The sequence below is a fragment of the Corvus hawaiiensis genome, chromosome 20 (assembly GCF_020740725.1).
Source record: "Corvus hawaiiensis isolate bCorHaw1 chromosome 20, bCorHaw1.pri.cur, whole genome shotgun sequence".
In the NCBI taxonomy this organism is placed as follows: Eukaryota; Metazoa; Chordata; class Aves; order Passeriformes; family Corvidae; genus Corvus; species Corvus hawaiiensis.
This window is the reverse complement of record NC_063232.1, coordinates 11,138,512-11,165,528: the sequence shown is the minus strand read 5'-3', so window position 1 is coordinate 11,165,528 and position 27,017 is coordinate 11,138,512. Positions and strand designations below refer to the sequence as shown.

Genomic DNA, 27,017 nt, shown 5'->3' with positions numbered 1-27,017 from the left:
CTGTCTCCAGAGCAGAGGGGCTCCAGCCCTTGGAGCATCTCAGTGGCCGCCTCTGGACTTGCTTCAACAGCTCCACATCTTTCCTGTGGTCAGGACCCCAGAGCTGGAGGCAGCTCTGCAGGTGGGGTCTCACAAGGGCAGATGGGGACAATCTCTTCCACTCAACAAAAGTCACACTGGTTAAAGATAACGAGGGGACATGGTGCAAAAGAGATTTTTCTGCATCATAAGGAGACTCACCATGAGGATGCAATATCCAATGGAATTGTCTTTCCTGTCATGGAAGGGAATGCTGTGCTGGGAGCCCAGCACAGGTGGGTGGTGCTGCCCCTGAGCTGCCTCTCACACTACCTGGATGCATGGTGGGTGCCCAACCTGGAGGGGAGGCATTAGCAGAGGGTCCCTTTAATGATACATGTCCATGTGTATCCTCAAGGCAAGAGTGTTAGCCAAGAAAAAAACCCAAATGTTTTCTAAATGCAACAAGAAATTCCCAAGTTTGAGAGCCAAGAACATTTTATTTAGGTTATTGTCTCCTACACTGGGTTTAGTCTCCGTTCTGAGCTGACAGATGCCTATTCCTCCTGTCACACACCTCATGACTCACTGCAGAGGGGCAGGAGGCAGTAGGAGGCAGGAGAGAAATCCCATGTTTCAAGGCAGACATGCAGTAAAACCATGGTATAAAAAATTGCACACAAGCATGACAAAGTAATAGAAGAATTGTTTTCAATGATTTTTATTTGCTAGCTCATGCCTCTGTATTGATGAGGAAACAGCTCTCATCTCCCTGAGCCAAAGGCACTCCAGGACTCACATGCCACTGGAGGCAATTTTAGTACATAAATACCGTGGAGGTTGGAAGCTGGAATGGGTGGCATCTGCTGAAGGGTTCTGCCTTCAAAGATGAGGATGTATCATAGAATCATGAGGGTTGGAAAAGCCCTCTAAGATCATCAAGTCCAACTGTTCTACCAGCACTGACTCTGGGAAGTAATCATGGCCCTGGCTCAGGGAAAAGCTGAGCTGCAGTGGTGTAAACCCTCTAATGCATTAACCTCTTTGAGCACTTCAAAGGTCTGAAATAGACTTTCACAATTCAGACAGTTCTTTGAATACCAATTTATTTGACTATTTCACATCTATTAAGCCTTACATGCAGGAGGTTCAGAGTGAGAGGCTGACTGTGCACTTTAGTATCTTAGCAAGATCTTCAGCAAAAATTAGGTAGTTTTCCTGAAATTAAGGATGTAATTTAACTTACAAAGCCACAGAAGTCTACTGGGTTGACCATTTCACATGTTATGTGAAGCCCACTACTGATCTGGAAACTTCTGAGTTTCCAAGAGACTGTTTCTATTATTAATGTAATTTAAATGATCTGACTCTGAACTAGAGGACACAGGCACAGCTGAGAAGTAGGGGAAATCTACAGGAGGAAGAAAAAGTGGAAAATGCCTTATTTTCTTCAGTAGCTACATATGACCAACCTCTGCAAAGACCCCCATGCACATTCCCATGACATACCTGGTTTGGTTTTGCTTTGTTTGAATTCTTTGGAGAGCAAGAATTAGCCCCAGGTTGGACAGCAAAGAAATGAAAATGCAACTAGCAGTAGGTGGTGGGTTTGATGAGGATGGCCGAGGCTCTGCAGTTCCCCTGGCACAGGCTGCCCCATGTCATGCCCCCTTTGAAGTTCAGACGCACAGAATAACACGCCGAGTACCACCACCCACCCCCGGAGCTAGTGGCACAGTTCCCGCTAGAAGTGTCCTGATCCCGATCTTTAGCAGAGAACTTCATGTTGTCGTGCATGGTCGTGGTGCCCTTGGAGGCCATGGCATCCTCTGCTGTCCCCGAGTGCGCTCCCAGCCTCAGCTGGTAGCCCTGGGACTCATCACCCAGGCTGAACAGGTTGTAGTCTGCGAACTTCATGTTATTTGAAGCATCCCAGATGGCAAACCTGACCTGGTAGACCTTCTGTCTGGTGATCTGGTGGATGTACTCAGTGCCCAGCCAGAACTCAGTGTGCACATTCCCAAAGCCGTGTTTGTAGGTGCTCCAGGACTCGTCCCAGCTGACTGGTGTATCTCTGTGGTTCCTCTGGATGACGGTCCAGCCTCCATTCTCTCTGCTCATTTCACAGTAGACCACGATGGTTTGCATTCCTGTGGGCTGGATGATGTAGATGCCACTGGAGCTGCTGGCAGGGAGCTCGCTGCAGTCCTTGGGCCAACCTGGGACATGAGAGAATGTTGGAGGACCAACAGGCACAACACTCCAGTCTGCTGTCCCTGCAACCTGGCATCCACTGCATCCCTGGGGTCAGGAAGGAGGAAATCTCATTCCCTTAGCATTGGACCCTGTGGACGGCTGTGAAAGCCCAGCTTTGCTCGGAAGGGATATCCTCTGTGGACTTGTGGCTTTTAAGTAACGGCCGCAGAGTCCTCTGAGATCACAGAATCCCAGAATGGGTTGGCTTGGAAGTAATCTTAAAGCCCATCTTGTTCCACCCCCCTGCCACGGGCAGGGACACCTTCCACTAGACCAGGTTGCTCCAAGCCCTGTCCAACCTGGCCTTGGACACTTCCTGGGATGGGGCAGCCACAGCTTCTCTGGGCAACCTATGCCAGATCCTCACCACCCTCATTGTCTGACATTTCTTTCCCATGTCCAAACTGACCCCACCCTCATTCAGTGGCCTTCATGTTTGGAGTAGCACATGGAGTTCTGCTGAGGCGCTGGGCTGGCTGCTCCCCAGGCTGATAGCCAACCTGCCACCACTCTGCCCTCATTCCCTACACCCCTCCCTGTTCCCTGGGGGATGTGGGTACTTACTTCTGTGGCTCTGTGCCTGCCGAGGGTCAGCTGCCTGGTTCTGCTGGATGATCCCTCCAGCTTCATCTGCATCAAGAAAACAAGGAATGAGAAGAGCAGCCCTGTGCCACAGCACAGAGGTAAGTCCAGCCCTCACAGGCTATTATTTCCAGCACTGAGTTTTTTGTAGGACATTTCAATGATGACACTTGGCTCATTTTTCTTTCTGTGTGATAGTTTTTGGTTGGAAAATCTTCAAAAGGATCAGAGACTAGGAACAGGAATTCTGCAGCCATCAAGCAGCTGCGTATTTGCTCCTCTCAGCAAGGAGCAGACGGCATACCTGAGTAGAACCACAGAATTGTGAATGATTTAGGTTGGAAGGGACCTTTAAAAGACCACCTAGCCCAATCCCCCTGCTATAAGCAGGGACACTAGAACAAGTTGCTCAGGGTAGTAGTGATGAGTACAAGGATGTACCAGAGAGAGAAGGATCAGGAGGATATAGACCATGGGTGCTCTCAGACCAAGATCAGACTGCTGAGAGCTGTTGCTGTTGAACCTGCTTTTCAGTGATGAAGGATTCATATGTTCATTCAATCCATAAAGAGCTCCAGAAACCTTCAGAGTGTGAAGGTGATGCCATGAAGATTTTTGCCTTTTCTTTTATACCCCTGTTATACCTTTTTACAATTTCTGTATTCCCAGTGCTTTTTCCCTACATTCTTGGACTTGTTTGTCAAGCTAAGAGACTAAACATTTTAGAAGCTTTGTAGTTAGGGATCAGTGTGCCCCAGACCCCAAGGTCCTCTCCAGAACACATTCTGTAAACTAAAATAGAACCATCCAGGGAAAGGCTCCTTGGGGACGGGGGCTCACTTGAGCCTCTCATTAAGGAATCTTTAATAGATATGCTAATTAGTAACACTTATAATGTTATACCCGATCTTTTAAGGGGTATTCAGCAGGGTGCATTTCAATGCACATCCTTAAAATAAATACCAAGATAAAATCCCTTTTCCCATTCTAACCATGTATGACTCTTGATTTTAGGACCAAGAAAAGGCATCAAAGGAGCTCACAGCTATGAGAGAACGATTCTCTGTTTAAGAGAAATCCCAGCACCCATCTCAGTAAGAATAGTTCCCTGAGAGCTTCTAGAATTGTGACCTCCATCAGTGGTTTGATGAGGTTTTGGGACTGTTTAGCCATGTGCAAGCTTCAGAAAGCATTCTGGTTAGTCACTTATACAAAGTCTCTCTGAAGTTTCAGGCCTGTGAATGGACTATACAAATATATGTGGGAAGAGAATAGATAAAGGAAGAGAAACAGTCTGTCTAGAAAAAGCTGCCACATGCAATCTTGTCAATAACAAAGAAGGTTGAATTACCAAATCTGGTGATGTTTGGTTAAGATATTAAATTAGAGGAAGATTTGATCAGGATCCTTTTATTTCCACAAGAGTATTTTCCACACCTCCCTTTCTGTGCAGAGGAGAGGGCTCCTGATGTTTGGATGAACAAAGTTTAGGGATGCAAGACAGAAAACACATACCAGGAAGAGGCCCATCAGAATGGATATTAATGATTTCATCCAAATCTGCTTTCAATCTTTCCAGGTTTTCGATGTGGAGAGCAAGAAGCGGGGATACAAGGGCCAGCATGGAGGTGAAGAACAGAGGACTGTAGTGACGAGCAGCTGGAGAAAGAACATACACAGTGAATCCGGGAATGTGAATCCTCTGGAGGAGAACTGATGTGTTGGGTTGTAGGTATCACTGGTACATAAAGATACTCAGGAGCTAGTACAAGAGGGATAAACAAAGCACAGGGACCTAAGACCTTGGAAAGAAAGGCAGGGATGCCCAGCTGCACACAAAATTCACCCCATCCCATCCCATCCCATCCCATCCCATCCCACACTCACCCATGCTGTCTCTGTTGGGATCCTGTGGAGTGGGGGAGCTGAGTAGATCTGGTCTGGTGGCAGCATGGCCAACCCTGATGTTATATAGAGCTCATCAGTGAGGTGAAGCAGCTGATCAAATAGCAGTACTCACCCATTCCTGGAAATTTATGGTCTGTTTGTCCTCTGCAGGTACCTCTCATGCACCATCTGTCGTGTTTCTGTGGTAAGGGTTCCTAGCAAATAGCTGCTGGGGTTCACAACAGGATTCCACAACAGGATTCCACAAAACCAAGAAAAGTTCCTGGTAACGGTCCTACCAGGGCCATGGGAGGGGCCCCTGGGGTCAGCCAGCAGGTCAGGGGGAGGACCTGCTGGTGCCACTGAAGCACTGGATGAAAATGGGGACCGAAAGCAGAGGGAAAGAAAGAAGAGACTCCAGCCTGGTGCTGGGGATTTACCAAAACACCCTGCACAGATGTGACCCAACAGCTGCAGCTGCTGCCTGATGCACTGGCTTTCTCTCTCTCAGAAAGCATCCGGGCTGGGGTGATGCCCACACACACACACCATGGGGGAGAGTAGGTGAGCAGGTAAGCAGAGCCCTCCTGAGCCTGTTTCTCCCCCTCAGGACATAGGGGATAAGGGCAGGGAGTGTAGGGGAAGGGGCACTGCATGACCACCAGGTTTTTGCTCAGAGCTGCCACAAAGCATCCAGGGGTCAGGAATGACCCCTGGGAAAGGTTGTTGACCTTTGCCGCAGCCTTTGCTGATGGAGGGCACAAGGTATCTGTGTCTGCAGTCCAGCTCTGTTTATCAGTGAGGTGAGATAGTCAATCCAAACAGCAGAACTCGCCCATTCCTGGAAATTCATGGTTTGTTTGCCTCCTTCCCCACACACCTTTTCTCACGTGCCAGCTGTTCTGCTTCTGTGATAAGAGTTCTCAGCTGCTGATGTTCACACAGAATTCCACAAAACCGACAAAAGCTACTGATAAGAGTTTTTCTTGGGGTTGTTAATACTTATGGGGTTTGAAGCCAAGCCATGTAGGGACATTCTGTCACCTGGCCAGGCCAGAAATCTCTGTTAGACACCCTCCAGGTCTGTCCACCTCACCTGGTGCATCACTCGAGGGGAAACTGTGCTCTGACATTACACATGGGATTCCACACACACAGAGAGCAGCAAAAGGGCCTTGTCCCCAGCCCTGACCCCTGCTTCCAGTGCCATATATAACCTGGGACTGTAGCATTTGTCTTAGACACATTTCTGGCAGCCCAATTTCAAAACAGATGAGAAAGGTCTCCCTAGCCCTTCCAGCAGCCCCCGCCCTATGCTACACAGGAGCAGGGCTGGCTCTCTGCACTCACCTGGGCACCAAGTGCGGCCCCAAAGCCGAGGTGCCAAGCTGTGCCTGACATCCCAAACTGTTGGCCCTGACTGCTGTTATCCCTCAGTGACATCTTCATCCTACAGCTATAAGGGAGGTCCCTGCAGCTGGGACCGCATGGTGGTCCCCCCCCAAACACTGCTGGCCCTTGAAGAAGCAGTGACAAGGCATGGATGGTCTTGGAAGTGCGAGCCCAGCCAGGGTATCTGGAGGTCATAAGGAGAGCTGAATTATGGAAGGAGGAAGAAGAAGGGACCGAGCCTCCCCCAGATGGTGACCTGCATCTGTCCCTTGCTCCTACCCTGCCCTCACTGTGGGACCTGCTGCCCAGGGAACCATCATCTCCCAGCACAGGGAGTGCACTGGAGCCAGATGGACACCCAGCGCTGGTGATGGACACCCAGTTCCACCAGGACCACAGCAGGAGCTGGAGGTCAGACGGCAGCTCAGGGGGGAGGACCTGCTGGTGCCGCCCAAGCACTGGATGAAAATGGGGACTGAAAGCAGAAGGGAAGAAGGAGGAGACAGAGGCTCAGTGCTGAGGATTTACCAGAACACCTTGCACAGATGTGACCCAATAGCTGCTGCCTGATGCACTGGCCACGAGAGAATGGAGACGTTCTCTCAGAGAGTACCTGGGCTGGGGTGATGCCCACCCACACACAATGGGGGAGAGCAGGTTGGCAGAGCCCTCCTGAGACTGTTGTGGAAGGGGTACTGTATAACACATCCCGGCAGAGAGCTCAGAGCTGCCACAATGCATCTAGGGATTAGGGATGGCCCCTGGGAAAGGTTGTTGACCTCAACCCCAGCCTTTGCTGATGGAGAGCACAAGGCATCTGTGTCTGGAGCCCAGCTCTGGAGCTGATGTCTGGGCAGCTCTGCAGGGAGGAGGCTGAGACAGATCCAGCTGTCACAGAGGTGTTGTGTCATGCCGGGAGCCGGGGACTTTTGACAAACCACTTCCCATAGGTGTTATTCTCTTTGATCTCCAGATGACCCTAGTCTTCCTTCCAGTTCATGCTCCAGCCCATCTGTTTGCCTTTCCCCCTCCTTCAGCGATTTTATTGACCTGCAGCAGTTGGTACATCTCCAGGAAGATTTTAACTCCTGGGCAGGTCAAATGAATTGCAGGTGATAAACGCCCCGCAGCTGGGAGATTTGGATTACTTTATTTTTCCTCAAGATAAAATCTTGAGGCCTCTTAGTATAATCTTGAGCAAAGACAAGCCACCAGATGGGCACACAATGATTAATGATGTGAGACAATGTGCTCACACAGAGGAGGTGTGTGTAGGGACAGACTTGGGAGTGAAGGGGCCCAGCATGGACACGGGAGCAGCAGGACTGGCCAGCAGCACGGTGGTGATGGATGAGTCCTCCTCCTCTTTCTCATGGCTCCTTTCCTGCAGGACTTGCAGCTCCAGGGGATACAAGCAGAAATCCAAGCTGGGGGACAGCCGTGGAGACCAAGGGAGTGGGAACGGATGAATGTGTCCAGCATCCATCCCACTCCTTTCCACCCTGCCATTTCTTTCCGGTTTGCTGCTGCTGCTGGGCTGCTTCCTGCATTCCTGTGAGCTGCATCTTCTGCACCTGGAGCACCAGGTCTTACACAACAAGCTCAAGTGCAGGGCTTTGAACTATTTGCTCTGGATGTCCTTACACAGATTTACTTCTTTCCCATAAAAACATCCTTTTGCCTCTAGACCTATAGAAAAAAAACCCCCCCAAACCACTTTTAGGAGAAACATGAGAAAATGTAAGCACAGGCTGTCCCAAAGCTGCAGCTCCCACTACCCTGGGAGCCCCCTGCTCCTGACTGTGCCCTGGCTCTGCCTTTCCTGCTCAGGCATCCCAAGGGCTGCCCAGGGATCTTGATGGTGATGGGCACTTTCCTCCCCAGGGTTCCAGGCTGGGGCACCCTGGCTTCACCAGGACCTTGTCCTCCTGCCCACCGTGGTGGGTGCCTGGGCCCAGTATGTGCGACCAGTTCCTAGGGTGGTGAGTGTGGGCACTGGGGAACAGCCAGGTTGGGGTGCAGCTACAGGGAGTGGTGGTACAACAGGTGTGAGAACGTCCTGCTCAATGCTGTACGGAAAATCACGCTATGCAAAGCCAATGTCCATAAAGGAGACAGAGGAGTCCTGCAACTTTATTTGAATAAAGGGAGGGAGTCCACTGGGGCACATGCCCACAGGGTTTTCCCTCTCAAGGTTTTGGAGGACGCAGCCTCCTTCAGTCCTAAACTCCCGGCCGCATGTTGCTGTTGCCTGAATGATTTTTGCTTTTATATATTCTCTATATTCTTTACATATATATTCTAGTTCTATTGTTGTATAGTTACACAGTTCCTAGCTAGCCCCAGTACGTTTCCCCACCCTGATAGGCAGAAAGACAAAACACATTCCAAGGCCCCTATCCTATCTTGGTTCTTCCTGGGAACCAAGGTTGAGACCAGCTCTTTGAGACACATTTTCATAAACAACGTTTAGTTCCCATCTGCGGGGGGGGATTTGGAAAGGGGTTGAACTGGGAAGAAATTGCCTCACCACTTACGCTCCTAGTTGGTGATTTTCGTCAGTTATGCTAATTTGCCCCGGAGCTGGTGGCACAGTTCCCGCTAGAAGTGTCCTGACCCCGATCTTTAGCAGAGAACTTCACGTTGTCGTGCATGGTCGTGGTGCCCTTGGAGGCCATGGCATCCTCTGCTGTCCCCGAGTGCGCTCCCAGCCACAGCTGGTAGCCCTGGGACTCATCACCCAGGCTGAACAGGTTGTAGTCTGCGAACTTCATGTCATTTGAAGCATCCCAGATGGCAAACCTGACCTAGATGGTAGACCTTCTGCCTGGTGATCTGGTGGATGTACTTGGTGCCCAGCCAAACTCGGTGTGCCCGTTCCCAAAGCTGTACTTGTAGGTGCTCCAAGACTCATTCCAGAGGATTGCTGAGCTCTGATGGTTCCTCTGGATAACAGCCCTGTCTGCCCCATTCATTTCAGAGTACACCATGATGGGAGGCAGTCCTGTGGGTTGGATGATGTAGATGCCACTGGGGCTGCCAGCAGGGAGCTTGCTGCAGTCTCTGGGCCAGCCTGGGGCAGGACAGAGGAGGATTGAACAAGCCCAAGGCACAGACAGACCTGTGGCTGACTCTGCAAGACCAAGACATCACCAAGCCCTGCCTGCCCAAAGAGCACAGATCAAGCAAACCCCATCCTCACCTGAGCATAAAACGCCCGCGTCGTCATCGTGCCCACAGTTGCACTCTTCCCCATGCCCGCAATGAGCACTCACTGAGGACTCTCTCCAGCCCATTGCAGTTAATGTCGTCCAGCCAGAGTCCCAGATCCTCTCCCAAACTAAACGCTGCCCAGGGCTGATACTGCGTTCCCCCAGCCAAGCTGCCTACACACCACAGAAGCATCCGTCATGTCCCAGGAGTCATCACACACCGTTGCCCACATGCTGCTGTACCAAACCTCTATCTGTCCCAAGTACTGGTTGGAGCCATTCACCAATCCTGCAAGTCCTCGGAGAAAAAGGCTTCAAGGAGCTGTCAGTGTGCGGACACAGACACCATGAACGGGCTTGAGCAGAGGCAGGTCTGAACACGACTTTAGAAAGACAGAGTCAGCACCAGATTGAGTGTGACAAAGCGGATCAAGGAGGGATTTAACAGGAGTTAAATGAAAAATGTTAGCCAAGTTCTCCATCCTTTTTTCTCCCTTATATCCATGTAAGTATGGTGATGAGCTTTGGTACTTACCTTCCTGGTGTCATCAACATCTGCACATCATTGTTCTCCACCTGCACCTGGCCAGGTTTGTGATGTCACCCCTTGGCACAGAAAGCACAAGGTCACTGCAGGGACACAAGGACATTTGAGTTTGCCAGTATTAGTTGTAAAATCCAGTTCTCCAGATGAATCCTTGTTATTCCAAACCCAAGGATGGAAAAAATGAGATGACACAGATGTCTTCCCATCATCCTGGAGTCATCTTCCAAATAGGTACTTCTAACACCCTTTAAAGCCAGGGAGTTTTTCATACGCACTCACAGCGAGTGAAGCCCCACGGCAATGCGGATGCCAGGACTCATCAGTTCAGCAGAACAGCACTTGGTTTGTGGTGCTGCAACACTCGACAACAGCATCTTCTTCCCTCTGCCCATAGCTTGGAAATATTTTGAGGTCAAGGCTACTCGTCTCATGAAGTACCTTCCCAGGTGTTAGGCAGCAAAGTGACTTTTCTTCCTACCCTGTCCTAGTAATTTTTCTGTGGCTACAGGCTTGGCAGGTCTCAAACAGCCCCAATGACAGCAATTACTGCCCCTTCCAGTTTCCCACACCACAGGGAAAAGCCTGCAGGTCCTCTCTAAACTTTCCTCAGGAGGAATTCAGCAGTGTCGTGGTCTAGCCCCATGGCCCCACAGTGGCAAGAAGTGATGGGTGGCCTAGGAGAGGCTCTAGTGCCTGGGGAACCTGAAGCAATTCTTCAGCAGCAACCTGGACCCCATGCCAGGAGGATGGGGTCACCAAGCTTCCCCAAAAAGGGAAAACTGATGGAATCGCAGCTTGACACTGTCTCCCCTTGGCCAGCATGGAGTGCTGCAGGGAGAGCTGTGGGATTGGGCCCTTGGATGGGCGTCTCCGGCTTCTCCCAGTTCCCCAGTCACAGAAACACAGCGCATGTGAAGGAGCTTCCCTGCCCATTCCCCAGCCTAAAATAAAATCCTGGTTTTAGGCCAGAGCAACTTCTTACCATGTAGGGGACAGCAAAGAGAGGGGAGAGGACCCTTTCCCAAAGGGATCCTTGGGTACCAAAGGAAAGGTGGTCTGGTCAGATGCAAAGGCCACCTCTAGGCCCAGAAGTGCCCACAGCACCCTACTTGTTGCCCATATGGGTACAAAGGAGCTCCCAGCAGATGGGAGGATGCCCCGTGGCTGTGTCTGACCCAAGGCAGGATTTCCCCTTGAAGACACACAACTGCAAGCAAGTGTTTCCTACCAGGAATTTGGGAAGATTGGAGTTGAGCTGCTGAATAGGGTTTGGCTGTTGCACACTCTTGGTGCAGCTGCCTGTGCTGCAGTGCCAGTCCCAAACCCTTGACTCAGGAGCTACCAAAATGTGCTAACAGGGATGGCATTACTGTCTCTGATAGTGAAACTGTGACCGAGAATATATAAGGATGTATATTTACATCTGGGATGGCCATGTACTGCCCGAGCAAAACCACCAGCCCAAAAACATGCTTCAGGCTCACAGGTATGGAGTAAAGCTAGAGCCTTTTGGTCCAGTTCAAGTGCTCACTGATGTTGGAAAGAAACAAGATTCCATCCGGCATCTGGATTAACTTCAGGCTGGAGCTGGAGAGCTGACTTGGAGTCACCTGGGGATGTCATCACCCGCAGCAAAGAGCATCTACAGGTGTCCCATGGAATCTGCACCTGTTGTGTGTGCTATGAGCCAGGAGCTGGACAGTGCTCACTACCTCACTGGGAGAGGGTCAGTGATGCTGGGGATGTTTGGGCACATTCCCTGGAAGCCTGTTGTTTTCCCACCCCTGAGAGCTCCTCAGGTGCTGCTCTGCCCACCCCACCAGGGCCTGCCTGGCAGGGACACGATGTCACCTGCAGGCAGCCAGTTCCACTGGAGTGATTGACTGAAATCAGTTAGGGAAAACAGTGACAGAAATTTTATCATAGTCTCCTTGGAATATATCGAAGCAGCATCAGGCTTCTAACAGGGTAAGTACCGTAAGCTGTCCTGCACAGGGGAGCAGTAATGGGATATGGCTTTATGCAGAAGATGGTTTGATGTATCTGGGCCACTGCTAACTAAATCCTCCCAGAAGTCCCCTCTCTGTGGCTCTTCCAGATCCTCCAGCATTAATCAGCTCTCCTTTTTCTCTGAAAGACACAAGGCAATAGGCTGCTTGCAGCTCCAAATGCAAAGCCCTGCGGGAGCTCCCCTCTGGGGAGCATCAGTGGGGACAGCAGGGTGGCAGCCTCAGCCACCCACCCACAGCTGTGTCCTGCTCCCAAGTCCTGTGTTATTTATGGAGGCCCTTGCCAGCACAATGCCCAGACAGCTGGCACAAAGTCTAGCACTGTGTGGTCCGGCAGGCATTGGGATGAGGGCAATCCCTGGTTTTGGATCCTGGCAGCTACCTTGGGTGAGGGGAGAGGCATGTTATGACCCGCATGGTCAAAGTCACATTTATGATCAAACTGACCTTGGAGCACGTGGGGCAGAGTTGGCTTCTGCTTGTTCACTAGCCCAGAGGAGCAGCATGGGGTAACTGGGAAGTCTGGATTGCCATGGGAAGGATGGGGAAACTGAGAAATTGCTTTAAGGTGTAGGAACACATGAGGAAACAGTTTTCAAGCACAGATCCCAAGAACAGCTGACAGATCAGCAGGACGCTGTGCCCAGAGATTGGGCACACTGACTCCCTCCTGTGTAAGTACAGAGAGAGTCAATGACCCAGAGAAGGGCTTTGCAAACCACCAGGTCAAACACCTCCAAGTGTGTTCGGAAGCTGCTGAGAAAATCATCAATGCAGCACTTCCTCAGGTGCCCTCAGGCCAGGCAAGCCGGGGCAGGAGCCAGACCAGCAGCATGGCCAGCCTGAACAGACCCATGTGTCACCTCTCCCACCACTCCCCATCTCCTCACTCCTCTGGGTCACCAACTCCTCAGTCTTGCTCTCTAAACACGCATGTACCAGACTTGCAAATCTGCTTGTCTCTGAAGAGGGAAAATCTGGGAACATCCCCAGGGACGCAGCTTCATCTCCTACCTGTATTCAATTCATTTGCTCAGATAAATCCCCTTAGCTCCACCAGGGTTTAACAGAAGTGGAAGGTTATTTCAACTGAGTCCAAATGCTTCTCTTTTTCCTCTATGTACATCTTTCAACTTTAGAACAGCTCTTTTAAGTCCCAGTTCTTCTTAACCAGCCTTCAGCCAGAGCCAGGCATCAAAGGAAAGACTGTCCAGCCAGGAGAGCAGGCCACCTTTTCGTCTGTAAGTTTGCAAAAGCATCACAAGACAACAAATTAAATCTCCAACTAATGCAAATATTTCATGCTGAAAGGGTTTTTCTACAGCATCCAGTCTGAGGAAGGTCTCGGGTGTGTGCCTGTACATGGGTTTATCTCTTTGTTCATACTCAGATGGCATCTGGCAGCTGTGATGTAAAGGCACAGGTCTTTTTTATCCACAAAGAAGTACTTGGAAAGAAGTTCTTAAGGTTGCAAACATTTGAAGAACAACAAAGTTTTCCATCCTTAAGTGACCAAGAAATAACTGACAACTTCAGTTCAGCCTTATACAACCATAAGCATTTGCAAAGTTAAAGATCACAAAGCATATACTAAGGAACAGAATTTCAAGAGGGGCATTTTTAGAATTGCTTATGTGGTTTTAAAGAGAAAAGAGGTTCATTCCCCAAAGGAGTTTATGGCTTTACAGCATGACTACAACCATCAGTTTTTGGAGTGCTGAACAGAGCATTGTGACAGCACTTTTCACTGTGGGACTCTGCTTCTACACTAAAAATAATCCCGAGAAGTTTGCTTTCCTGCTTTTAAGGTCAGACCTTTCCCTAGAAGATTCCCCACTCCAGGGATGTTCTTATTTAAGATGGTCTTTCTGGTTGGATCTCTTTGGGCCCAGCTATCTCCAGATTTAGAAGCTCTGTTAAAGTATATCTAAGACCTGAAGCCTCTCTGCAGGTGCTCTCTGCAGCACCACTTTCCTAACACCAACACTGATGATCATCTTCTGAGTAGAACAGTAAAGGGAAGAACTTTGAAGCTGCAGCCCCAGACGGACACCTGGGAGCTGAGGTACATCAGCTTGTGCTCAAGGAGGTGACATTGACTGATGTGTTTGTTTATGCCTTGTGGAGAGACACCTGAGATGGGTTTAACAATGGATTTCCTTGATGGGTTGAACATTTTGCTTAGCAAACAGATCGTTTCCCAATCATCCCAAGAGTGAAAGCCATTCTAAGTGTCTCCTGCTCTGTAATGGCACAGCCAAGTTTGCAGTAACCCAGATTTAGATCCCAAGTTCTTGCTGATTATCTCCAGTGACCTCTGTGAAGGGCTGAGTATTGCAGATGGCTCCAAGCACCCTTCCAGGAGCTGTGCCCCTTCCTCAGCTCCACTGTTCCTTCTTCAAGCAGAAAAATGTGCCCACTGAGAACATTACCTCCAAAAGACCGAAGGCAAATGAGTGTGGGATGGGAGACGGAGACAGGGCACTGCCCCTGAGCTGGGCCGGGAAGAGGCCAGAGAGCCCCAGGCAGGACAATGATGACTTGGGGAGGCTGGTGAAGGCAAGGGAGGATGGGAGGGGAAGGAAAAGAGCAGTTGACGGCTGTAAGTGAGGAGCAGGGGGTCCAACGGTGATTTCCATCATGCCCTCCCTGCTGGAATGCTAAAGGCACCAGCCACGGCTGGGAAGAGGCAGCCAGTGGTAAGGTTTCATGACAGTGGGCTCCATCCTCACAAAGACCTTTTCACCTGGCTGTGATTAAAGCCTTCACACCTGGAGGAGCTGAAGCTGCATGGACCTTGCATCTCCAGGTCCTCTGTGGTGATAACTCCTTGACAGTGACACCAACCCATTACTGGAGTTTGCGCCATCAATACGCACCCAGGAACACCTGCCTGCTGAGCAGATACTGTTCTCACAGCTCACCACTCCAGCTTTAGTATCTCCCAGAACAGGACAGACCACCAGACCCTGCAAACATGGCCATTTCCCTCCCCAGCAGGGCCAAACAAGCAGCCCATGATGGGATTTTCCTCTTCAGCCAATCTCTGGTGCATCTGGAGAACAGCTGCACACACTGTCCAAATGCAGGACTGCCATCTCCTGGGCACTGGGAGACAGTATGCAACAGCCTTGGAAAATCATCCTGGAGTAACTCAGAGATCTTGAGGCTGAGAAGCCGCTGTGACGGGCAGGTACTGCCCATGAAGAGAAACCTAACCTTTGGGTGCCTCAGCAGCTGCAGGGTCAATGAAAAGCTCTCTGGTCAGTGTATGTTTAACCTGTGCCAGGAATTACACACAATTTCCCAGCCTGAAAAATGACTGGGGGACACCAGACCTTCACCAGTCCTGCACCGACACTGGAAGGTTGCCATACCTCAGATCCCAATGGTTTGCCAAGGAGGAACAGGCACATGGCTCCATGGTGGATGTGCAGGGACAGGCAGCTCACCCTTCCATCCCTCCCTTTGGTCCTGCCTCCCTCAAGTCCCTGCCCTCCCTCCAGCTCCCCGAAGGCTGTTTCCTGCCCAAGGACTAGCCCTGTGCCTGCCACTCCCCAGGGTCAGACCCCTGATGTGTCCCCACAGTGTTGGAGCTGCAGAGGGGCCATATTCACTCAACACTGCCTTTCAGCTGAGCATGCTCTTCTCAAATTATACTGCTCCCCAAATTCTCCCTCAGTTCATTACTCCAGTTTTCCTTCTCCTGCCCCCTTTGCCCTGCAGCCCAGAGAGGCAGACATACACCACGTAGAATTTCAGCTCAGATACTCTAATTTCTGACAAAATGACATGGAATGAAGCCAAGCTCTATGTGAAGTACCACAAGAACCTGTTTCACTGGCTGTGAGCTAACTGTGCTTTCAAGCTACTCCTACAGCACCTTACAGGGGTAATGGCAATCCTCAACAACCATTCTTACACTCACTGATGGATTTATGGCACTAAATATCTGTTCTATCTGTTATCTGGGTACTAAACAGAATCCCAGAATCATGGTATGAGATGGGTTGTGTTGGAAGGGACTTTAAAGATCATCTTGTTCCATCCCCTGTCACTACACCAGTTTGCTCCAAGCCCTGTCCAGCCTAGCCTTGGACACTTCCAGGGATGGGGCATAACTTCACTGGGAACATGTTCCATTGCAGCAAAATACTACTACTACTACTACTACTACTACTACTACCACCACCACCAACAGCATGAGTGGACACTTACGTTACAGCATTACCATTCTTTCCTGCCTGTTTACAATGCTATGGAAAATACAGTGGATTTTTGACTCCAGCAGACACTGTGCTCTGTGCTCCGTTATGCAACTGGTGTGTTCCAGGGATACTCACAGCACAAACTTCTTCTCAAGATTACACAACACCTCAAATGAGTGTGCACCCAGGGAAGTTAACTGCTTTTAATACTTCACCAGCAGAAATGATGGGATCCTCATTCCCATAAAGCAATCTGGTAAACACACAATAATAATCTGATGATTACATCTACAATCTAGAGAATATTGTGCGAGATCCAGTTACTCTCCTATCTGCTAGGGAAACGAATAACACCATTAATTTTGTTGTTCCAAAGCATAACTGGTCCCGTTCATACATCCCCTCGGGTCAAATCACCCAGCATAAACAGCCCTCCCCATGCAGGGGGGAATCTGAGCATCCATCTGCCTGACACAGGGCACGGTTAGACTGGGTATTGGGAAAAATTCTTCCTTGTGAGAATGGTGAGGCCTTGGCACAGGTTGCCCAGAAAAGCTGTGGCTGACCCATCCCTGGAAGTATCCAAGGCAAGGCTGAATGGGACTTGGTGCAACTTGGTCTAGTGGAAGGCATCCCTGCCCATGGCAGGGGTTGGAACAAGATATCTTTAACCTCCCTTCCAACCCAAACCATTCTGGGATTCTATGATTCTAAGCAGTTTGCCAGGGCTGCTGCTTCTCATCCCGAAGCAGCCACAACAGGGCTGTAAAAAGCAGACCTAGTCCTCAGGGCCATGAACAGCAGAAACTCAGGATCCCTGGAACACATTTGCACATTAAACACAAATCCGCTTTCACAATCCCTGGGAAAGAAGTATGAGGTCACAGCTTCTGCTCTGACTGCTTTAGGCAGGCAGTGCTCGAGCTGCTGCCCCTCCAATCCCCGGTAAACGTTCATGCCACAAAAAACTCCCCAGACAACATTTCTTATAAAGAAAAAAAAAAACCACATAAACTCACAAAACCCACTCCACAACTCTCGAATTTTTGTCTTCCCTCCAATCCCAGAAGCAGCACCCACGGCGTGGCTGGGCCTCCCTCCCCACTACCCTACAGTCCCCAGGCCGCGGTTCCCGCCTCCTCCTCCTCACCCGCCCCGGAGGCCGGCCCGCCAGAGCCGCCGCTCCACTTCCCCGCACAGCGGAGAGACCCGGCGCCAAGGGGGCACCGAGGAGACGGTGAAAGGCCGCGCCGGCGGGCCCGGCCCGGGGCTTCCGGAGAGGGAGGCGGCAGCCGCCACACAAACCCCCACAATGCCCCGCGCCAGGCGCGGAGGACAAAGCCCGGCGGGCGGCCCCGCCGCGGTACCCGGATGGGCGCGAGGAGGGGCGGGGGCCGGGACGCACTCTGATTGGCGACCGCGGGGCTGGGGGGGCCGGGGTGCGGTTTGATTGGCCGCCGCGCGGCAGGGGGGGAGGGCGGATAACGGGGGGCCACAAAATGGAGCCGCGCGCTGCGCCGCCACTTACATAACGCGACCTCTCACCCCGCCGCGCCGGCGGGGCGGGGCTAGGCGGTACGATTGACAGGCCGTGCGGCCAATCCGCAGCCGGCGGAGCGGGCGCCCAGCCAATAGACTCCCGGCGCCGCGGCGCGGAGGGTGGGCGCTGCGGGGCGGGGCGGCACGGCCGGGGCGCGCGCGCGGGGCCGGTCCCGCCGCCCGCCGTGAGGGGGAGCGGAATCTCCCGCCATTTTTCAACCGTCCCGCCCGGGCCCCGCCGGGTCTTACCATGGCGCCGCTACTCGGCCGCAAGCCGTTCCCCCTGGCTAAGCCACTGCCGCCGGGGGAGCCGGGCGAGCGGTTCGTCATCCCCCACACGCAGGAGGCCTTCCGCACCCGCGAGTATCCGCTGCACCGGGGGGGCCGGGGCGGGTCCCGGGCCGGTGGGGCCGAACAAAGCGGTGGTGGGGCCGGGCGGGGAGTGGGACCGTAACGGGAGCGCCGCGGGCGCTGCACCGGGCTCGGCGGGGTCGTTGTTCCCTGAGGATCTCCGGAGCAGGTTCCAGGCGGACGGGGGAAGCGGGACAGCAGCTCCGCGGGCTGGAGCGGACGGGGAGTGGAGCTAACGGGGACCGGGGACCGTCAGAGCGGGCTGTGAGAGCGATTCAGGCACTCCTGGAGCGGGTGCGGACATTGGGGTCCCGAGGGTCAGGAGGACACTGGCACTGGAGGCTTCCGTAGTCCTTAATTTCTAGACAATTAAACAGTGGCAGGAGCTCTCCTTGTGTACATCCCAGGATTTCATTCTGAGCATATCTCTTCCTCGGCTGCTTTTGCATGAAAACCACTTTTCTCTCTTTTTTTTTTTTTATTTCTGCGTGTGACAGCCGTTGATCGCAGGAAGTGGCCGTGGGCCAGGCAGGTGACTGTCACGGAGCTGCGCGGCAGCAGAGCCGCTGTCCGGGTCCCCAGCAGGGCTGAAGGGACAGGACCTCGGCGCTGTAACCTGCAGACTTGCTGCTTCAGAGGCTGGGTTGGTGTTTTCTGTTACAAAGATCAGGATCTGAGTTGAGAACTAAGGAGAGGGAATGCATGGATATAGGAAGGAGGTGTTGGCAGTGTGGAAGACAAAGGGGCTCCAGAACTTCCACAGTCCCTGTGTTGAAGAGTGTCTTGTTTCTGCAGTGAGCAGAACAGGCAGAGAAAGCCCCTAGGAAGGATTAAGTGGCTTTTGAAGAAGAAATGCATCTCTCGAGTGCAGATAGGCATTGTTAATGCAGTCAGCCCAGTAAAACAAGGTTAGGTGGAGTGTTGGAGACTTGCTTTTTAACTGTGTTTCAAATTAAAGCATTCAGTCTGTGATGCCAACCTGCTCTTTTTGGTGTATGCAAACTGAAAGTAGCTCAGTCATCCACCTGACCAGGCAGTTCTTTCCCTGTGAGGAAGAGTTGAAGCCTAAATACTACTTTTGCAAAAGAAGATGTGTCTTTAAGGGTCATCTGCCTTGTCGGAACAGCACAGGGGAGTTCTGGGGTTCCTTCTGAGAGCACCGGTTTTTTGGGTGGCTCCTGTGGATCTTGTGAGTAAGTGGAGGACATGTTTCTGCAAACACTTGGGTGGTATTAAAATTAAGGGGAAAAAAGGATAGTTTCTCATCCTGAGGGGGGGGGTGTTAGCTGTATGATCAGAAGGAAAGAAAAAACAAAGGCAAGCACTGAGGTTCTGGAGAGATGCTCTTCTCTTGGAGGAAGTACTTCATGGGGTGCTGTGGGAGGCAGCCTGGCATGTTCTAGAAAGTTCATCTTGGCAGACAGACGTCATGAAGCTAAAAAGAGAAACCAAGCAATGCTGGGTTTCTGTCTTGCCTTGTTGACTGTGTATAATATATGCTAGGCCAAAAGTGGAACAGAAAATTGCAAATGAGCCAGTAAGCTGGAAGGAGATGTTACCCAAGGAACACTTGGAGGGTTTTTTTGGTCACTTCTATTTCTCCTACATAGTGTTGGGGAGGAGTGCCTCTGGAATATGGGAAGGGCCTACTGAGAGTGTGCCAGGAGGTACCTGAGTCTTCACCCAGTGTTACTTATGCCAAGACCTGGCAGAATATATTCTCCTGAATTTTTTTCTATCTTGTGAAATTATTGATCAGCCCCTCCCCTAAAGACTGTGCAGGTTCTTATAACTGCACAACTACAAGCGAGGCATTTGAAAGACACCAAAAGTTCTTAAAGCTTTTTTTTGTCGTTACAATTTGCAGTTCCTGCAGACTGGGTCGCACAAAAAATGGAGACTATGGTGGTGTGCATGAGGAGAGACATCTGCCCCTTGGGTGTGTGTTATGGAAGTGTCTGGCAGCAGTAGGAGTGGAATAAGCTCTGGTCAGCAGAGCTCAGGTGTTTATTTGAGTCTTTTTTTCCTTCATAGCTTTATGTGGCTTCCTTTGACTGCCAAATCCTGCAAAAACCTTCTCAGAGAAGCCCTGCTGTGTAGAGCACTTTGCATCCTGGCAAAGCCTAGGGCCCTGCTAATCGTGTGGGTGTGGGGATGGCGATTGCTGGGCAGCCAGAGATAGACTCATCCTTGCAAGAGCTCAGTGGGATCTGCTCCGAGCTACCTCAGGTGTCAGGAAAGTGCTTTGCATGTGTACGGTCCTGTCACCAGTGCAGCTGGTGCTGCAGGCTCCCAAATACCCAGTGTGTACCCTAGTGAACAGGTACAGCCCATGCTCAGCTGTGGGCATGTAGGTCTGCTGCAGCATGGTTTGGAAAACTGCTGCTGGATCAGGAGAGATGCTGGGTTCAGAGAGCTCAGCCAGCCTGGGCTGTTCCAGCCAAAGTTTTGCCTTAGCTTCCAGCGCATGGTTTTGGGAAGCTGTATTGTCTCCTCTCCAGATAAAAGCCTGCTGTCTCTCTTTAGCTAATACTTCTGTATGGTGTCAGTGCAGGGAAGAAGAGGGATTGGGCCGGGTTTGGCAGGTTAAAGGCTGCTGCTCACATCCTCACATGTGTTACTGGCCAGACAAACTCTGCCTGGAAGGTGGCAGCACCAAGGCACTGTTCTGTCACGCTCTCCAGTTGCAGAAGAACTTTGCTGCACATCCAGGGAGTAGTACCTTATAAATGTACCCACCTTTCTGGCAAGTTTACCTTCCTGGCTAATACGAGTGCAGACAATTCAGATACGAGTAAAACTTTTTTGGAGTTGATATTAATGCTCTCCCAGAAATTACTAACTGAGGAAGAAGTAAACTTTTTATTTCCTTAGCTGCTCTTTTGTGCAGTGGATAACTTGGTTACTTTTAAACATCTTTCTTTAAAAGGGTCCCTTGTTTCTACTGTAATTTTGTTTGTACTTTAATTTTGCTGCCTTTCAGCATTAAGTGATCTGCAGTGGGATGCAAACAGATGTGATGTATTAACAGCTATGCAGTGGGTAGTCAGCAGTTTCATTTAAAATACACGTTATTCATAGGTTTTTGGGGAATGTTCACAAGTAGCTGGTGTCCAGGGGTTTTTTTATTTATTCCTGTGTTGGGAATTTTTGGCAATGGCAGCTCCAGCTGTGTAGAGGGATGGGTTGGTTATAGCATACCAGGGGCGTGATGACTTGCAGTCCTGGATCAGACCTGCTTAACAATCGGAAATTTTTTGGGTTTGTTTCCAGTCTGAGTGGAGAAGACAAACAGCGTATATGTAGTGGAAAGTTTGAGCTATAGTAAACTTTGCAAAAACATCCTCCTGCATTTTGGCTTTGTGCTGGCCCCAGGAATTCAAAGCAGGACCTGACCTGGAGGTTCTGGCAGAGCACAAAGGCAGGGTCAGCGCTGTGGGACGAGTCTGGAGCCCTGGGTAAGGAGTGTGTCCAGGGTCAGTGTTAGATGAGCTGACCAGCTGGAGGTGGAATTAAATTGCATGGAAGAGGCAGATCTGAGCTGAACAGGGAATTGCCATTATCTGTTGCTTCTAAATTCCAGGCTGGTCTGGGAAATTTGAGTCCTGATATGGTGAGGTTAAGCCTGTTCTCATAGATGTGTAGAAGGAGGGGAGCATTCATAGGGAAGAGTCTCTTGGATCTCCCGTATCTACTGATATGGGAAATGATGTTAGGGGAAAAAAATGTGTCATTCAATTATGTTTCAACTGGAGATCAGCATTTATTTGCTCTCCTTGCTGGAAGGAAGGGAATCTCTTCACAGGTTTAGATAAGAGGAACTTGATAAATGTCGGGGGGAAGTAGACCTTAATTTTATTTTCCAACTGTATATTAAATGTTTGATTGTAGTTAGGTTTTTTCTAAGGCCATGCTTTGAACCCTTAAGAAGTGTGTCTTTCCTTTAGTACTCATATTGTGGCTACTTAAGTCCTGCATGTCTAGGTGGTGTCCACAGATGCATGGAAGGAAACCGAGGGGGAAATGCAGAGGGATTGTTGGATGAAGCTGGAGATGACTGCCACTCCTGCATTTAAGCTTCTGTCTGCTGTGAGGATTGGATTTGGTTTTAATGCTGCTCTTTGTGGGAGAGGCACAGGAATAAATAGTATTACGGTTGCAACTTAGTCATTATTAAAATGATTAATTGAATCATAGAATCTCAGAATGGTTTGGGTTGGAAGGGACCTTAAAGCTCATCTTGTTCCACTCCCTGCCATGGGCAGGGACACCTTTCACTCGACCAGGTTGCTCCAAGACCTGTCTAACCTGGCCCCAGGGATGGGGCAGCCGCAGCTACTTGGGCAATCTGTGCCAGTCCCAAGTTGCTGTAAATTCAAAGAGGATTCCTAGTTTCTTGTTTGATTTTATTTTTTACAGTTTTTTTCTCTCCTAGCTCAGCATCACTACAACAGGCATCAGAGTGACACTCCTGGGCTGGTCAGTGTGGCTTTGCAGATGAGCTCCCTGTGAGCTGTGGTTTTTCCTTGGCTCTGCTCCACCACCGTGATTACACTTCCTCCCCCCTGCCCCACAGCACCTCTTTTTTATTTGGAAAATTTAGCATCTTTTAAACCCCAAGGAGGGTAGGAATGGACCAGAGAGCTCAAATCATAGTGGGGTGATGACTTGTCAGGTCTGTTCTGCTGAGGAGCAGGAGACTCCACAAGTAGGATGAGCTGGGACACCATGGGATTTCTGCTGGATTTTGCAGTGTGCTTCAGGAAAAGGGAGTACTGTGACAGACTCTTCTGGAGTTGGCTCTGTTCCTGGTTAATATCCTTGCATAATGCTACTTGCTGTGGCTGCAAGTTACTTGTACATCAACATCCATAATGCAGCTGCTGTACCTCATTGTGCTTTACCTTGGGGCTGTGAGGAAGCATCTAAGGAAATTTGCTTTGCTGGAGTTGTAATTCCTAATAGGAATCTTAAAAAAAGGAAAAAACCAGGTTGGTAGCACTAAAACGTTCTTGAAAGACAAAACACGTGTGAGACGTGCTGAGCGCTTTGCTGTGGCTTGTGGCTCTGCTGTGCAAGAGTGTAGAGCAATCTGCTGTTCCCACAAGACTCTGAGAATCGCTGCTGGTGTGGCAGTGGGCTGAGCTGTGGCTGTACCCAGCGTGCCTTATGCTTCATGCTGGCTTTGCCACTGTAGCGCATATGCAGGAGGAGCAAAAGGTGCTTTTCTTGCTTCTCTTAGAATTTCTCCTCTTAACTTCCCATTGGAAGGCATATGGCAACTTGATCACAGGGCAGTTGGTGTGGATTTACACCACACTGATAATTGTGCCTGTGCATCTTCTGTCCATAGGGAGTGTGAAGTAGCTGCTCTCTGTTTACCTTGACCGTTAATCACCACTCAGGTGGAGCAGGGAGAACAGCCAAAGATGCTCACAGCAGAGTGGCTAACCCCTGTGATTTGCCCAGGCACCCTTTAATCATGTAATTCCACCTGGAATAACATAACCTTGAGGCAGGTTGTGGCACAGGAGTGTCAGCACCTGAAGGGAGCCAACAAGAAAGACAGGGACTTTTTACAAGAGCATGAAGTGACAGAACAAGTGGGAATGGATTCAAATTAAAAGAGAGTAGATTTGGATTAGGTATTAGGGAGAAGCTGTTTGCCGTGAAGAGGGTGAGCCCCTGGTACAGGTTGTCTAGAGAAGCTGTGGAAGTGTTCAAGGCCGGGTTGGACAGGGCTTGGAGTAACCTAGTCTAGTCCCTGCCCATGACAGGGGGTATGGAACAAGATGGACTTGTAACGTCCCTTCTGACCCAAGCTATCCTGGGATTCTGTAATTCTATGAAACAGGTGATGGAGTTGGTGAGGGAGATCCTCACGTTGGAATGCAGAAGGCTGCTCTTGTCGGAAACCAAAGGGAAAAATGGCCGTTCCAGGAGTTCCAGTTTCAAATGGTTTAGGTTTTTTTCTTCGAAAGATCGGGGGTAATGGGTAGCCTGGTAATTTGCGTCTGGATTTTGTAACACCACCATAAGGCATTGGTAGTAGCAGTGCCCCAACAGTTATTGTCAGGGATTTAGTAGCAATCCCTGCTGTATGTCCTGCATGTGCCTGTGACATTGATTGTACTGTTTTCCAGTGTATCAGACTGGAAAAGCTGAAAAGTAAGTTAGCAATGCCGTGAAACCTTCAGCCATCTGTGTTCCCCTTGTGCAGTGCAGCTGAGCTATTGGTGGTGTGGAACCTCCTGTGCCAGGATGAGCAGGACAGGCATTTTGGCCTCAGAAAGCACCGGTGCACTGGATTTAGCGCAGCATCCTCATGGTAGTCATAGGGTCAGACTGTACTAAAGCTGTCCTTAGCCTTTGTGCACTCCAGTCATAAGAGTTTAATTAAATATTACTGGTTTGTGCTATGGTGATTGTGCTCTCCACTGCATAAATCCTGTTTTCCTGAGCTGCCACTCTTTCAGAGAGTACGAAGCACGTTTAGAGCGATACAGCGAACGGATCTGGACGTGCAAGAGCACAGGAAGCAGCCAGCTGACACACAAAGAGGCATGGGAGGAGGAGCAGGAGGTTGCTGAGCTGTAAGTACCAGTGGAATCATGGGTTTGTGCCTGTTTTTAGGTGTTGGGCATAAGAGTGGGCTTGGGAATGTGTGTGGCTAGTTTGTGAGGTGAGGTAAGGAGCTGTAAGGAGATCTGGGGATTCTGGAGTTGAAATAGAGTCCAAATTTTATGCCATCACTAATGCAGTTGGGTAATTTACTTATTTAGTGCTGTATCTTGGTATTACTTGAACCAAAATAGTTCAGCATATGGCTCTTGGCATATTTTAAAGCCCCTTGAGTAATGGGAATATTTCAGAGGGGAAAATAACAAATCTTGAACAATGTAAAGTAAAAATAGAGTAAAAATAGTCTGTTGAAGTGTTTGAGATCAGCCAGGTCCGCACCTGTAATTATTTTCTCCAGATCTGCTTTAGAGTTATTGCACTAAATAAAAAAAAGCTATAGTGAGACTTTGGAGAATCTGCTCTACTTGAAACAACAAGAGTCCTTGCTCTGTGCAGATTGTGTTCCTCTGGGCTGCTGTGGCCCTGACCACCTCCTCTAGCCCACAGGAATCCTCGGATGAGATCCAGCATGGCCCTTGTCATGGAAGTGAATTTTCTGTAAAAGTGCAAGTCCTTGTCTCAACCAACACATAAAATTTACTGTGTGATTACCAAGTTGCAGGAATTATGCCAAACAAGTGACGTATTTCTCCATTCTGTCAACTGATGACTTGGACTTCTGTGACTTTTTTTCTCCTGGATTTAAACTGCAGAGAGTGTCAGGAGTACCATCTAAGAGGTGGAACTTTCTGCTGCTTCTCTTCTCGTTTCTGATAATTGGTAAAGAGTTCACAGCCTTCTCCTAAGGAGAAATTCACCATCATTTGTGATTACTCACGACCTTAAAGTCAACAAATAAGAAACCCATTTGCTAATAGTCCTAATTTCTTTGAGGGGTGACACACTACTGCCTTCAGGCTTTGCTCCCCGGTGTTCTTGTTTGAGAGGGCAGTGCTGAGCCAGCTCCATAAACTTACAATCCTGAGTCAAAACCCAGTGGTCTAGTGCTACTTTCTTTTGGTTATCCATGTTGGATTGATTGACCACTTCTGCAAACCTTAAGAAATGTCAAAGAAATAGAAATGGGAGATTGCTCAATAACAAATTTAGCTATAGTCTCTCTGGCGGGCGGGGGGAGAGCAGGGAAAGATTCTGTGCAATGAGATTTTGGTCTTGTCTCTTTGAAAGAGGATGAAAAGCTTCCCAGGCAGTTTGTCTGCTTTAGTACCTGACACTAAGCTGGATAAAAAAGTTCATTTAGACAGGTTGCTGAAGGAATACATTTGCTTATGGCAGTTGTAACACAGCACATGTAGCTGAGGGTTCTCAGCCACGGATCCAGGAATCTGGGAAACTGAAAGTGCTTTGGAAAAATGGAGTATTTTGTTCCTCCTTACGGTAATTTGAAACGGACTTCACTTTTTAGCCACGAGGCTTTATGCAACATATTTCTTAGTACCCCTGTCAGCTACCTGACGTCAGCTTTTAGAAGGGAAAGAAGGGAAGTAATTCCGTCACAGTCCTTTCTCTTCTTGGAATGAAAAAAGTTTGAAGATCATGATGTCGTGAAACACATATGATATTTTTCTCTGGCGAGATAATTCAATTGTGTAAACCTGCCCCTGTCTTTACTGTGCTGGCAGTCTTGTTGGGGAAAGAAGGAAATGCTTAATCTTCATCAGAATCATGGTGTTATTGGAAACAAACATTTTGAAGGAACAAGCCTCAGGATAATTGCATCATCTTGGTCTATATTTAATATCTAACAGAGAAGCAGTAATAACCATCATGAAAGGGTTCACACTCAGTGCTGCTCTTCCTGAGTGTTTACAGTATTCCTTCTGGGAAGGACCAGGACAATTGGGATTTTCATGCCAGCTAACACCTGGGGGAAGGGAGGGCAGCAAAAAGCCCTTGGATGTTTCCATGCTAATGGGGCATCTGCCTCAAACATTGTTCTGGCTGTTAACAGGAATTCCTGGAACTGGGAAATGGGAGGCTACTTTGCATTTGGGCTTTTATTCCCTGAATAATGAAAATTTCTGTGCTTGCTCAGCTTAAAGGAGGAGTTCCCTATCTGGTATGAGAAACTGGTCCTGGAAATAGTCCACCACAACACTGTGTCATTGGAAAAGTTGGTGGATGCAGCTTGGTTGGAGATCATGACCAAATTTGCAGTGGGAGAAGAGTGTGACTTTGAGGTAAGAATATGTTTTCTATTTTATCCCATGCTTCTGCACAGGGCTAATTCCAGATAGCTAAAGGCAGGAGATGGGAAGAGTATGTTGACCACTCAAGTTATTAGAAGGGTGTGAAAATTTATTCTCTATAGAACCCCAATGATAGCACCTGCTTTTGGATGGAAAATGGTTCTGTAAGCCATACTTCTAGTGGA

At 49.7% G+C, this 27,017-nt stretch overlaps 2 protein-coding genes and 1 pseudogene across 5 annotated transcripts in view; 1 reads left to right on the top strand and 2 right to left on the bottom strand.

Annotated features, from left to right (window-relative positions):
* Positions 1-715: 715 nt before the first annotated feature.
* LOC125336204 (fibrinogen-like protein 1-like protein) lies at positions 716-17,438 on the bottom strand. 4 transcript variants are annotated; one of them, XM_048324509.1, is made up of 5 exons: positions 17,262-17,438; positions 4,744-4,882; positions 4,372-4,515; positions 2,839-2,904; positions 716-2,237 (listed from the first exon to the last, which is right to left on the bottom strand). In XM_048324509.1, exons 2-5 carry the CDS (start codon positions 4,745-4,747, stop codon positions 1,609-1,611), a joined length of 843 nt encoding a protein of 280 aa, XP_048180466.1. In that variant the 5' UTR covers positions 4,748-4,882; positions 17,262-17,438; the 3' UTR covers positions 716-1,608. The 4 variants fall into 4 exon arrangements, with proteins under 4 accessions (XP_048180466.1, XP_048180465.1, XP_048180468.1 ...); XM_048324508.1 differs by lacking the exon at positions 17,262-17,438 and adding an exon at positions 9,883-16,709; XM_048324511.1 differs by lacking the exons at positions 4,744-4,882; positions 17,262-17,438 and adding an exon at positions 17,131-17,255.
* LOC125336496 lies at positions 8,238-9,391 on the bottom strand (annotated as a pseudogene).
* Positions 17,439-17,791: 353 nt separating the features above from the next.
* Positions 17,792-27,017, top strand: part of BAZ1B (bromodomain adjacent to zinc finger domain 1B) — a 44,174-nt gene continuing 34,948 nt past the window's right edge. Inside the window, exons 1-3 of the mRNA XM_048324405.1 lie at positions 17,792-18,013; positions 24,478-24,594; positions 26,679-26,823. Of these exons, the coding sequence (XP_048180362.1) occupies positions 17,901-18,013; positions 24,478-24,594; positions 26,679-26,823 (375 nt within the window). The 5' untranslated portion in view covers positions 17,792-17,900. The remainder of the gene's footprint in view (positions 18,014-24,477; positions 24,595-26,678; positions 26,824-27,017) is intronic.